The sequence below is a fragment of the Malaclemys terrapin genome, chromosome 1, assembly GCF_027887155.1.
Source record: "Malaclemys terrapin pileata isolate rMalTer1 chromosome 1, rMalTer1.hap1, whole genome shotgun sequence".
Classification (NCBI taxonomy): Eukaryota; Metazoa; Chordata; order Testudines; family Emydidae; genus Malaclemys; species Malaclemys terrapin.
The window spans coordinates 193,322,933-193,335,749 of NC_071505.1; the positions used below are offsets into that span (position 1 = coordinate 193,322,933).

The 12,817-nt window shown below is 41.4% G+C and overlaps 1 protein-coding gene across 3 annotated transcripts in view; it reads right to left on the minus strand.

Moving 5' to 3' along the window:
- ERG (ETS transcription factor ERG) overlaps positions 1 to 12,817 on the minus strand; it is a 219,452-nt gene that overhangs the window by 146,302 nt on the left and 60,333 nt on the right. For all 3 annotated transcript variants that reach the window (XM_054049140.1, XM_054049131.1, XM_054049154.1), the window contains one exon: positions 9,267 to 9,351. In XM_054049140.1, coding sequence (XP_053905115.1) covers positions 9,267 to 9,305 — 39 coding nt within the window. In that variant the 5' untranslated portion in view covers positions 9,306 to 9,351. Of the gene's footprint in view, positions 1 to 9,266; positions 9,352 to 12,817 lie in introns of those variants that run through there.

Consider the following 12,817-nt stretch of genomic DNA (forward strand, 5'->3'; position numbering starts at 1 on the left):
CCTACACCATTAATGCAGCAGCTTTCCTCCCACTTCCCTGCAGCCTGTCCCTGTCCCAGTCTTCTCTCTCCTTCCCCCACCATAGTTCATTCTCCCCACAGCTTAGCCATCCCAATCAGACTCCATCCCCTTTGGCTTCAAAACCATAGTCTTCTACAATATGAGCTGAAGGAGAACCTCCATCAGTTGTAATAACATTTGAAAGTATCTGATTCCATCTAACACAGGACAGTGGAAAACATACATGCTAGACAGTGCATTAAAAATGCATTAAGTACTTTGCAGTATGCCCCTTCCTGCTTATGAAAAAGATAATTGTTGTTTAAAAGTGGTTGTATTTAAGGAAGTATCCAGGCTATTTGTCCCCAGAACAATAGAGATTAAAGTTTCTAGACCATCTCCTATCAAAATAACATGCTTCCCTTTGAATATGTCATTAGCACTGTTTTCCATCTGGCTGTTGGCAAAGGTCTTGGATTTGCTCAGAAATGCTGAAAGTTCATCAATTACAGCACACATATGCCATTATCTCCCTTTTCTTTTACTAATATGATGTTTTCTTGGGGATGGGAGGGGGAGGCTGGTGTGAAAGAAAGAAAGAGGTTTGACTGCTGTAATCTCTATGGCAATAATTATGTCTCAGTCCTGAATGCAAAATGGATGTAAAGCGTAACCTCATCTTTGAGAGTAAGGAGGAACCAGTATCCAGATACATGTAAGAATGCCAAAATAACCATTGTAACTCACCTTTCAACATGTAAGTAACTATCTGAGGCATTAGGAGGTACAGTGGAGGGATAATGTACCAGACTGTACCACCAGCAGGCTGGGGCGGGGGTCAGATGAATGAACCAAATTATGGAGCTCTGTCAATACTGCACTTCACACACATTCACTGCTAAACCTGGTCCTTGCCAATATCTCTTCCTTTCATGAGCACTCAAAATAATCAATCAATATCATTCAAAACATTTGGAGAAAAAATTCAGTTTAGGAAAAATAAAGGCAAAACAACTGTGATCTGGCTAGCAGTATTGGGAAGAGGGTTAGGAGATTTAAAACTGACTCATTACACCACTAGTAAAAGTAGCACTAGAAAAGTAAAAAATTTTTTGCCAGGATAAACATTAATGTTTGCGTATAAGGCAGAGTGTAAACTCTCACACAGAAGACCTTTCCAGATGTGATGCCCATTAACTTATCAATAATCCTTACATTCGGGATTAATGTATTAACAATTGGCAGGAGCAATTATTTCATATTATTTTGAGGTGAAGGGAGTCAAATATTGCCTCTGATAACTGTACACTGCAACTCACTAGTATCCTTCATGGATCTCCTATTCAACATAGCTTATGTCCTCCCACCAGGTTTCAAAGTCTGGAGTTATTTTCCAAAAGTTCCAATTTCCTCTGAAAAGCTCTCTTTGCTTTGATTATAATACAAGATACAGCTTTCAAATGTATATCTCCAATGCCACAGATTCAGTGTGCCAGTCTCTTCTTGGTTATACCTACAAAACCAAAGAGGTTGCACAGGTGTATGCCCGCAGAATGTGGCCCATGGTTTAGAATGTTTCTTGACAAGTCTCCCCAAAAAGTGCCACCATTGACCTAGGAGATAAAGCATCCTCTTTGTCTTCAACTTCTCAAATGTAAAAGCACACAGTACAATCAACAAATGTCTCTACTACTCTGTAACTTTTCAGATGTCAGTGAATCCTGCATCTGATAATGACTACTCTGAAGATCACAGCTCAAAAGTACCCAGAGCAAAACATCAAAAATAAACATTCCCCCATCCCCCTCAAGAGATTTATCCCTCTCCTCTTGTTTTGTCATCCACCAAAAAGAAAATTTTGAACCATGTAGATATACGTGGGCCAGACCCTCAGCTGATGTAAATCAACCTTGCTCTGACTTCAGTGGATCTTCACCCATTTACACCAGCTGGCGATCTAGCTCAATAAATGGGGTAACCCCATTATTACATATCCATAACTTCTGTCCTCAGAAAACCAAGTGACTGATCCAAATTAGAGGATACTGCAGGATAGAGAGAAATATCTTTCTTGAAATATGACTCCAGAAATTCCCCCACAGCCATGAAATATGTTGAATGGATCATATCCAGGCTGCCAGAAAAACACCAGACATTTGCAGGCCAGGTTGCTGAAAACAGAATTTGGCTCTTAAAAAAATACATCTTTTATTTTAACTATTGGTGTTTTATAAGTGTGTTCCTTTAAAAACAAGCCCTGCTCATCTGAGGTAGCATTTGCACAATGTGTTGCTATGACTACCTTAGAAGTACATGTTTTTAATGAATAGTAGAGCAAAAAAGTCAAGTAAAAACCTATGTAAATGGCAATTAGTCTTGCCTTTGCAAAGAGAAGTTAAGCTCTGACCTTTCTGAAAACATCCATAACCTCTCTTTTGGATATGAATAGATATACTGTTAAGTTAAAAATCTTTTTTTAAAAAAAATCCTTACTTGGCTCCTTGTTTAGCTTCTCCACCCTTAAATGCTAAACAGTGAGATATCCACTTATCACGAAGGAAAACAAGAACACCAGCAGCCTTTGCTCTGCTTCTCTGAGAAAAAGAGCATTCCATGTTTTCACTGCGTACCCTCCATAAAAAGCTAATACTAATGGTGTCTTTTCTGGATTTGACCCTTAATACATATGGCATAAAGGAACTTTTGGTTAAGTTTGAACTAGGGTTACCATCTTTAACAAATAAAAAAAGAGGACCCTCCACGGGGCCCTGGCCCCACCCATTTCCCCACCCACAGCCCCGGCCTAACCCCGCCCCTTCCCTGCCCTAACTCTGCCCCCTCCTCCCTCCCACTCCCAGCCACGCGAAAAGGGCTGCCCGAGCGCTACCGGCTTCACGGCTTGCCGGGCAGCCCCCAGACCCGGCGCCCCCAGACGGCACTTCCCCAGCTCAGCTGGAGCCCGGGAGGAGAAGCGCCCAGCCGGGGGCGCAGGGTCTGGAGGCTGCCCGGCAAACCGTGAAGCCGGTAGCGCTCGGGCTTCGGGCAGCCCCTATGCCTCCGGACCCTGCGCCCCCAGCCGGGCACTTCCCCTCCCGGGCTCCGGCGGTGCAGGGTCCGGAGGTATGGGGGCTGCCCAAAGCCCGTAGGGCTCGGCTCTTAAACAGAGCCGAAGAGTCAGGGGAGGAGCAGAGCAGCCGCGGGAGGGGAAGTGCCCGGCCGGCGTTTTCCCGGACATGTTCGGCTTTTTGGCAATTCCCCCCGGATGGGGGGTTGATTGCCGAAAAGCCGGACATGTCCGGGAAAAAAAGGACATATGGTAACCCTAGTTTGAACCCTTCTGTGTCAGGCCTGGGCGCTGGCAGTACAGCTCAGTAGCTAGAACCAGGCCGAGGGAGCTGGAAACCAGAGCCAGGAGTCAGAACCCTGGTCAGGAACCAGAGGCAAGGGTCAGAGCTAGACTCATGATCAGGGTAGGAGCAAAGGCTGGAGCGGGACCAGAGCAAGGTAGAAGCTAATGCAGGACAGGAGCAACCACAATCACAGCTGTAGGCCAAAGCATTAAGCAGTCAGCAACTGCTGAGCTTAAAAGCAGACCTGCTGGTTCCCTTCGGCAAATGAGCGGGTGGTCTGGCCAATCAGGCGCTCCTACCACAGCTCAGCTGAGATCATTAATCTGCCTGGAGGCTGTGCTGGCTAGTCCTCAGACTCAGCTGAAGGTGCCCAATCCTGATATTCTGTTAATACCAAAACACATCTTGATTATGTGGTATCAGGAACAAAATCATCTTTTCTATCATGTTTTGCATCTAATTACTTACAGCTCCAACTTAAAACAATATCCCTCTTCCAGGAATAAAGTATAAAGGAAACCTGTGCTGTTTCAAACAGTACGGGATGTCATCATCTTTTCAGCACAAAATCCTCCTACAGCAAAACTATTTTGGAAAAGTCAGGGCACTCAAGCTTTGTCATAAACACTTGGGCATGGTACCACAAGACTTGCAACAAATCAAAAATTCTACAAATGACTGTCCAACATGAATTTCTTTGTATGAATTGAAACTTTTTGAACCAAGAGAATTTCTTGATCTTATTTTAAATCAAATAAACATTTTTATTGTTTATAGTTACCTATTACACCAATCTCATGTGACTAAGCACTACTTATTTGCCAGAAATAACTCTGTCTAAATGACAAACTAAGGTTGCAATCTTGCGAACAGTTATGTACATGATTAACTTTACCCATATGAGTAGGGACCTACCAAATTCACAGTCCATTTTGGTCAATTTCACGGTCACAGGATTTTAAAAATCGTAAATTTCATTATTTCAGCTTTTAAATCTGAAATTTCACCGTGTTGTAATTGTAGGTGTCCTGACCCAAAAGGAGTTGGGGGGGAGGTGGGAGGGTTACAAGGTTATTGTGTGTGGGGGGGGGGGTTGCAGTACTGCTACCTTTATTTCTGTGCTGCTGCTGGTGGCAGCGCTGCCTTCAAAGATGGGCAGCTGGAGAGTGGCAGCTGCTGGCTGGGAGCCCAGCTCTGAAGGCAGCACCGCTGCCAGCACCAGTATAGAAGTAAGGATGGCATGGATGGTATTGCCACCCTTACTTCTGCACTACTGCAGGCAGGACGCTAAATTCAGAGTTGGGCACCCGGCAAACAGCTGCCTCTCTCTGGCCACCCAACTCTGAAGGCAGCGCAGAAGTGAGGGTGGCAATACTACGACCCCCCCTAAAATAACCTTGCAACCCCCCTGTAGCTCCCTTTTGGGTCAGGACCCCCAATTTGAGAAACGCTGGTTCCCCTGTGAAATCTGTATAGTATAGGGTAAAACCACACAAAAGACCAGTTTTCATGGGGGGAGACCAGATTTCCATGACATGTTTTTCATGGCCATGAATTTTGTAGGGCCCTACATACGAGTTGTCCCATTGACTGTAATGGGACCACTCACATGCACAGAGCTTAAGCACATGTGTAAGTGTTTGCAGGATCAGGACCAAAATTTCTAAGCAATTCATCCTCTTTGTATACTCCAAGCTAGAACTGAATACTTTCATGGTACATTGTCCACATAAATTATCCTTCTCTTTTCATTCCTGCCAAACAATTTTGAATGAAAACACAAAATTGTGGTTTGGGGCAACTGTATTTTGAGAACGAAGAGGAAAATAATGAAAAATGAAAATTATAAATGCTTCAATCAGGCTGCATAATTTTAAATCTTAATGTTCATCAGAGATGGGCTTAAACTGCACATTCAGATTTAAAACACTCCAAAAGTTTGATGGTATATGGGTTTTGGGATCAGGCACTCCTCAGTTCTCATTGTAAAGCGCAGTAACCACAGAATTATAGAATCATAGCACTGGAAGGGACCTCAAGAGGTCATCTAGTCCAGTCCCCTGCACTCACGGCAGGACTAAGTATTACCTAGACCATCCCTGACAGGTGTTTTTCTAACCTGCTCTTAAAAATCTCTATTGGAGATTCCACAATCTCCCTATGCAATTTATTCCAGTGCTTAACTACTCTGACAGTTCAGAAATTTTTCCTAATGTCCAACCTAAACCTCCCTTGCTACAATTTAAGCCCATTGCTTCTTGTCCTATCCTCAGAGGTTTAGGAGAACAATTTTTCTCCCTCCTCCTTGTAACAACCTTTTATGTATTTGAAGACTGCTATCATGTCCCCTTCTCAGGCTTCTCTTTTCCAGACTAAACAAACCCAATTTTTTCAATCTTCCCTCATAGGTCATGTTTTCTAGACCTTCAATCATCTTTGTTGTCCTCCTCTGTACTTTCTCCAATTTGTCCATGTCTTTCCTAAAATGTGTCGCCCAGAACTGGACACAGTACTCCAGTTGGGATTGTATCAGCATGGAGTAGAGTGGAAGAATTACTTCTCATGTCTTGCTTACAATATTCCTGCTAATATATGCCAGAATGATGTTTGCTTTTTTTGGAACAGTGCTACACTGTTGACTCACTTTTAGCTTGTGATCCTCTATGACCCCCAGATCCCTTTCCACAGGATTTCTTCCTAGGCAGTCATTTCCCATTTTGTAGGCGTGCAACTAATTGTTCCTTTCTAAGTAGAGTACTTTGCATTTGTCCTTATTGAATTTCATCCTATTTACTTCAGACTATTTCTCCAGTTTTTCCAGAGCATTTTGAATTTTAATCCTATCCTCCAAAGCACTTGCAACCCCTTCCAGCTTGGTATCATCTGCAAACTTTGTAAGTGTACTCTGTATGCCATTATCTAAATCAGTGGTTTTTAAACTGCGGGTCGCGACCCAGTACTGGGTCGCAGAATATAAGGCACTGGATTGCAGCGGCTCTGGTCAGTGCCATTGACCAGGCCATTAAAAGTCCCATCGGCAGTGCTGCCCGGCTAAGGCAGGCTCGTCCCTACCTGTTCTGACACCGTGCTGTACCCCAGAAGTGGTCAGCAGCAGGTCCAGCTCTTAGGCTGGGGGGGCCATGGGGCTCCACGCACTGCCCCACCCCAAGCACCAGTTCCGGCCAATGGGAGCTGGGGGGCGGTGCCTGCAGGCAAGAGCCACACAGAACCACTTGCATGCCTCCGTTTAGGAACCGGACCTGCTGCTGGCCACTTCCAGGGTACAGCGTGGTCTGCAGTGCCGGGACAGGCAGGAAGCCTGCCTTAGCCTTATTATCTTCTAGGTTATACAACAATGCTTAATTTTTTCTTTTGGCAACTGGGGCTTTTTTCTGTATATCTAATGTAAACGACATAATGAAGAAATAATCACTCTCACTGCAAAGAAATGTTTACAAATATTCACACTGGCCATACATGCTCTCCTTTTGTGTTCACTATCAACAAATGTACAAGTTGTCAAATTGTAGTTACATATATGTTCCTGGAAAGTGAACTTCAAAGTTGCAATTTGAAATGTGCATGAATGAGTATTTTCTCCAGAAGTATATGAACACACATTCAGTGACGTAAAGTAATAGTTACAACCGAACAACACTATAGCAATGACTAAAATGAAGCCAAATTACTCTAGCCCTCTGAAAAAATAGAAATTAGAGATAAAAAAGACATATTAGGCCTCTTAGTTTATTCCCCTATCAATACATGATTGTTCCCTGTGGTATATTTTTAGGTAATTCATCTAGTCCACTTTTAAAGTCTTGACCAATGGATCATCCCCTAGTTCTTTTTGGACAATATGTTTATACAAAAGTAAATTCTATCATTAATGTGGAGGATCTGAAGTTTTTTCGACTAGTACTGATTTCATTCTCTCCCCTCCACTTCAACAAACATGATAAGCACATGGATTGGCTAAAATACTTGCCCAAATGTTAATATATAACCAATTTCTGCATGTTTTGCTGCTGCAAACAGACTCCATTTCTTACTCCTATAACTATACAGTTTGCTTGTTCAGCAGTGCTAGGTTGATAGAATAACATAAGTCTTCTGTGTCTATAGTAAGTGTTTTTCAAGCACAGTTGGATATGGACATGTCTCAGGCCTGGTTCAAATTTAGTTTATAAAAAGCCTAGTAACTGTTGCTGGAAGATGTAGGACCTATGCTTGTGTGTTTTCTACACCCGTAGGAAAAAATGGTTGATTGCAATTGCCAGCCTGTCAGAAGCATTCATTATTAGACTTCCCGCAAAAGTCACACACAAACACAAACCCCCTCCGTCCCCGCACCTCCCATCCCTTTGAAATTCAATTCCCAGTGTGAAAAAAACTGCTTCTGATGCCATTTTTGGCAAAATATGTGAAATTCAGTTCTTTTTGGTGTTATCTTTGGCTCTGAAAATACCAACACTCTGCAAAAATATATTTGATGCCTTAAAAACATTTGAATTGTTACCATTTTCATATCAGATTATTATGCACATCAATATTTTACTGCTCATATTCCTTAAAAACATCTGAATACAAGAAGACTGTGAAAAGTGTTTTTTCCCCATAGCCATGTACTTTTGTTTTAACTTACAACTTAATAAAAATAAATTTCAGAAATGTAGTTATTCTATATTATGGCTGCTGACTGGTATTTTTCAGTTGACTGAGTAGGAACTCCAAAAAGGTAAAAAAAGCAAACAGAACTATGACCAAGCAAACAGAAGAAATTGAATCAAATACTGTAAACCCCAATGTTAAGTTACAAATAAAACCCAGAAGATTTTAATACTCAGAACTGGATATCAAAAGAAACATTACATTTCATTTAAAATCTGATCAGCACCAAACTGCATAGTCAATCTATTTCTCTTACTGCTGCAATTTTATTTATCATGTGATATCTTTAGGCAGCTGGAGCAATGATAACCTAAACAACAGTGTCTTGAAGTATTGGATGTAAATAAATATCGGTAGGCTTTTGACACTGGTATGGATGCATTACTTTACTGGACAATGACAGTTCCAGCCGTGTTCTTTAGGAGGTAAATTTCCGAAGCAGTTATGAAACTCTTCCCAAATAAGGCCTTTAAAATGATATAATAGGCAGAAATACAGTATTCAACATTAGCTTGTTGGGCTCAAGTGGTACAATACTGCATATGTTCTATTTCCAGAACTGTAGTGTTCTTAATAATACAGCAGTTGGCTACATTTGTAAGTCTACTTAGATAAATATTATCTGTTCCATGATAGAAGGGTAAGAAAATGCTTTGGGCTCTAATATGATGGACACAGTGGAGCTCAAAAAATATTACCATTTTCAAGATGTAGAAAAGCAGTGTTGCATTTTGGACTACATCCTAGTCCCACTGAAGTTAGTGGCCAAACTCCCACTGATTTATATACAACTAAGAATCTACTCTTTTTTATGGGTTTTTAGTTTGCTTTGTTTTCTATGTTATGTGCAGTTTCCTACTGCCATAAAGTCAGTGGAAGTGTTGCCATTTACTTCAACGGAACAGGATCTGTGCTGTGTGAGCTTTGTATTTTCCAGGTGGATTCACTTATTGAACATCATGAATTTTAAGCAAAAAAAGCATAGCTCTATAATCCACAGAGACTTATCCTCAAAATTCGATGCGATAGGACCAACTGAAGTCTATTTCAGTCTTTGGAACAAGTATCAAAAAAAAGTTAATATTGTGAAGTATTTGACGACATACAACTATAAAGGAATGAAAAAGCCAATACGGTAAATTGATAAAATTTTGAGCCATACAGAAGGCATGCAATATGAATATACAATCCTTAACATTATTATTTTCTAAACATTTAAAGACTTACAGTCAACAGAAAACTTACCTTGATATGAGCTGCTGGATCTGGGACAGTCTGAATCATGTCCTTTAAGAGGCCAGTGTGTTTACCAGTTCAAACCCCAAGGCAGCTGCACAAACAAGAAAACAAAATCACATAAGAGTCTATATGCTTATATTTATTTCCAATAAGACACTATTTTCTTTTCTGGAGAAGTAAGTTTTTTTCCCCTATAGCAAATACAGCTGATGCTGTACGTAAGATATTATTGGTTCTATTTCTTAAAGGAGAAAACAAAGTCAGGGATTGAACCTGTGTTCCTTATTCAGGAAAATTCTCCTTTAAACTTAACAGGCAATTCTCCCTGAATAAGAACTGCAGGATTGGGCTCTAATTGTATAGCACTGGTATTCTTAATATAGGGCAGAGTTGCTCTAGAATTTCTTCTTCCCCTGTTAGATGCAATATAATTGGGGCAGATCCTCAGTTGATTGCTTCAGTGGAGCTGTGCCCATCTACAAGAGCTGGGGCTCTGGCCCATCATCTAGTTCAATAGCATTTTAAAACACAGAACTTTTGAAATTCCCAATATATGATTGATAGTACAGTATTATTTAGACAATATTTTTATTTTTTAAGTAATGTCTCCTCTAAAATAACATATTGCTCAATAACAGGAACATTAGCTATGTGCTAAAGAGTACGGTTTGTAGTAGGAAAACAAAACACAAAAACAATTTTAGTTATACCTAATTTTTCTCTGTTTTCCCTTAAAAGCCTGGAAAGTCCGCATTTTCCATGCAGAGTGATTCCTTTACATTCTTGAACTCCTTTTTGTCTTTTAAAGTGACAAGATGATATTATTAATAATTCTGTTCTTACAGCTAAGATCATTTGAGGTTCAAGCTTCTATTTACTTGTCATGGTCAAAGGCTGATACCTTGACTCATTGTGTTGCACCTTAATGGGACCACTTGTGGAATAAAGTTTTACTCAGTGTGATTAAAGGTATCAGAATTTGGCCTTTAGTGAATTTTCCCTTTACTACTCAAAGGGCCCAACCTTACTCCCATTGAAGTCAATGGGAAGTGGGTTAGTAAACTTTAAGACTGAATTCGGAAAGCCCAATGCAAGCAAAATTCACAGTTAGGTGAACCATTGGTACAGTTTCCCCAGCTAGCCATGGAAGATCATACGGGTTGTTGGAGTGATTGTGTTCTTTGGAGATTTCTCTCCCACGTGATTTGAAGTGTTGGTACAATTCATGCAAAACAGATGTGCAATTTTTATTTTTTTTTAAAAAGTTAATTATTGAACAAATGAACCTAACTCCTTTTTCAACTGCAAACCCCTTTTCAAACATCAGCAGCATTATCCAATGTGTTTTATGGGATGAAAATTTTAAGATCTCAAAATGTCATATATTAAAATATTACAGTTGTATAAATTGTGAGATTTTATTTCACTTCCTCTGTCATCATGGTCATCATTTTTACAGCCACTGGAAAAATGTGAAAAATTATCGAAGAAAATTTAGAGTTTTGCTGCATCAGTGATTATTTTTGTCAGCCCAAAGCAATGCAGGTTTGCCTGACATGCAAATACAAATTATTCCCCCAATCTATTTTGAAATGTTTCGTTCGGGTTTTAGGAAGATAGCTAGACTCAGTCAGGTATTGTGACTGAATTGCTAACAAAGACCTGAATACTTTTCTAACCCTCTCCCTGCCAGGTGCTTATTGGCTCTTCGGAAGAGCAACTCCCACATAAGTCAATGGGATGTTTAGGTGTTCTGCACCTTGCAGGACTAAAATCATAGTGAGCGAGGCTAATGGGAGATATAGAGAAACATGGACAGGGAGTATCCATGATAAACAGCTGAACATGCCCATTCAGGTACCAAACAAGAGTGCCACTTTATGGGTCTGATCAGGGAGGATCTGCAGTATGTGAATTTTTCAGGTTTGGGTGGAGAGTGCGTGGTTAAGGGTTTTGCCCAGCTTTCCCATCTCCTTTACCATATATGCAGAAAAAGCTGCCACAATTTAGCCCATAAAATAAGATTTGGGGGCAATTTTTCAGAGGCATTTAGGTGCCTAAATATGCAGATAGGCGTTTCATGGGACTTTCAAAAGCACCTAGGTGTCTAACTCCACTTGAATTAAATAGGAATTAATCACTTAGGCCCTTTGTAAATCCCACTAGGCTCTTATCTGCATCTTTAGACACCTAAATATCTTTAAAAATCTGGCCACTGGTAAAGAATTTAAATACATCCGTTCACTAATGTACCTGTCATTAACATATGTGGGCTTCACTCTACATGGGAAAACTATGACAGGCATCAGTTTAGTACTTTTGGAACAGGATCACCAGACTTCTTAGGGTATGTCTACATTGCAATAAAAAACCCACAGCCAGCCTGTGCCTGCTGACTCAGCCTCATGGGGCTCAGAGCAGCAGGCTGTTCAGTTGCAGTGTAGATGTTGGGGTCAGGATGGAGTCCGGGCTCAAGGAACCTGAGAGATGGGAGGGTGCCAGAGCTCGGGCTGCAGCCCGAGCCGGAATGTCTATATTGCAACTAAACAGCCTCTTTGCCTGAGCCCTGCGAGCCAGAGTCAGCTAGCACCCACCAGCTGTGGGTGTCTAACTGCAGTGTATGTAGACATAGCATCAGAGCTTAAATTTGCCTGGAGCGAACAGCCTTAGGCAAAACTGACTGGATTATGCTGGTACTTTTTCAATCTACATCTAGAGGCCAAAACAGAGAATTCTTTACAAAAGAGAGGGTGGGAGAAATTTGTAAATTTGTAAATCCAACTGGAAATCAAAGAAAATGTTTGTTCAGTCTGAGTTTGAAACGTGGATAGGTTATGGCAATTTTATATTTTTTCTATTTAAGGCACTCATCTGTAGCAGTGCTCCCAAATGGAGGTTGCTGTTTCAATAGCATATGTCACAGTTCAGGGCCACTGCACCTGAATTCCCCACTTGTGGTCCACCAAAGGCACCCACTCTAGGGCTATGTCTATACTACGGACCTTACAGTGGCACAGCTGTACCAATGCAGCTGTGCCGCTGTAAGGTCTCCTGGATAGCCATTCTATGCCTGCGGGAGAAAGCTCTCCCACCAGCATAATTAAACAATCCCCAAAGAATGGCTGTAACTATGTTGGGGGAAGACAGTCTCCTGCCGACTTAGCACTGTTCACACTGGCACTTTTGTCAGTGAAACATTTATCAGTCATGGGTGTGTGGGTGTTTTTTCACACATCTGACCGACAAAAGTTTCACTGACAAAAGTGCTAGTTTAGACATAGCCTAGGTTCCTGGTTTTTCAGCCATCACCTCTGTTGGGCAGAGAGACCCATGTCTCTCTCCCTCCTAACCAGGGGGTTTCCAGGCTGCACACTTCCCAGCCTACACTGTGATATTCCCAGCAAGACTGACTGCCTAAAAGACCAAGGACTTCACTTTGCTTTCTCTCCAGACTCTACGCTCAGCGTATTGCCTGCTGTGATAGGGCGTGGCCCTCACACTCACATTAACCCTAAAGGTTAACCTGAAGAGGTTAATGTAGAACAGATGGGCCAATG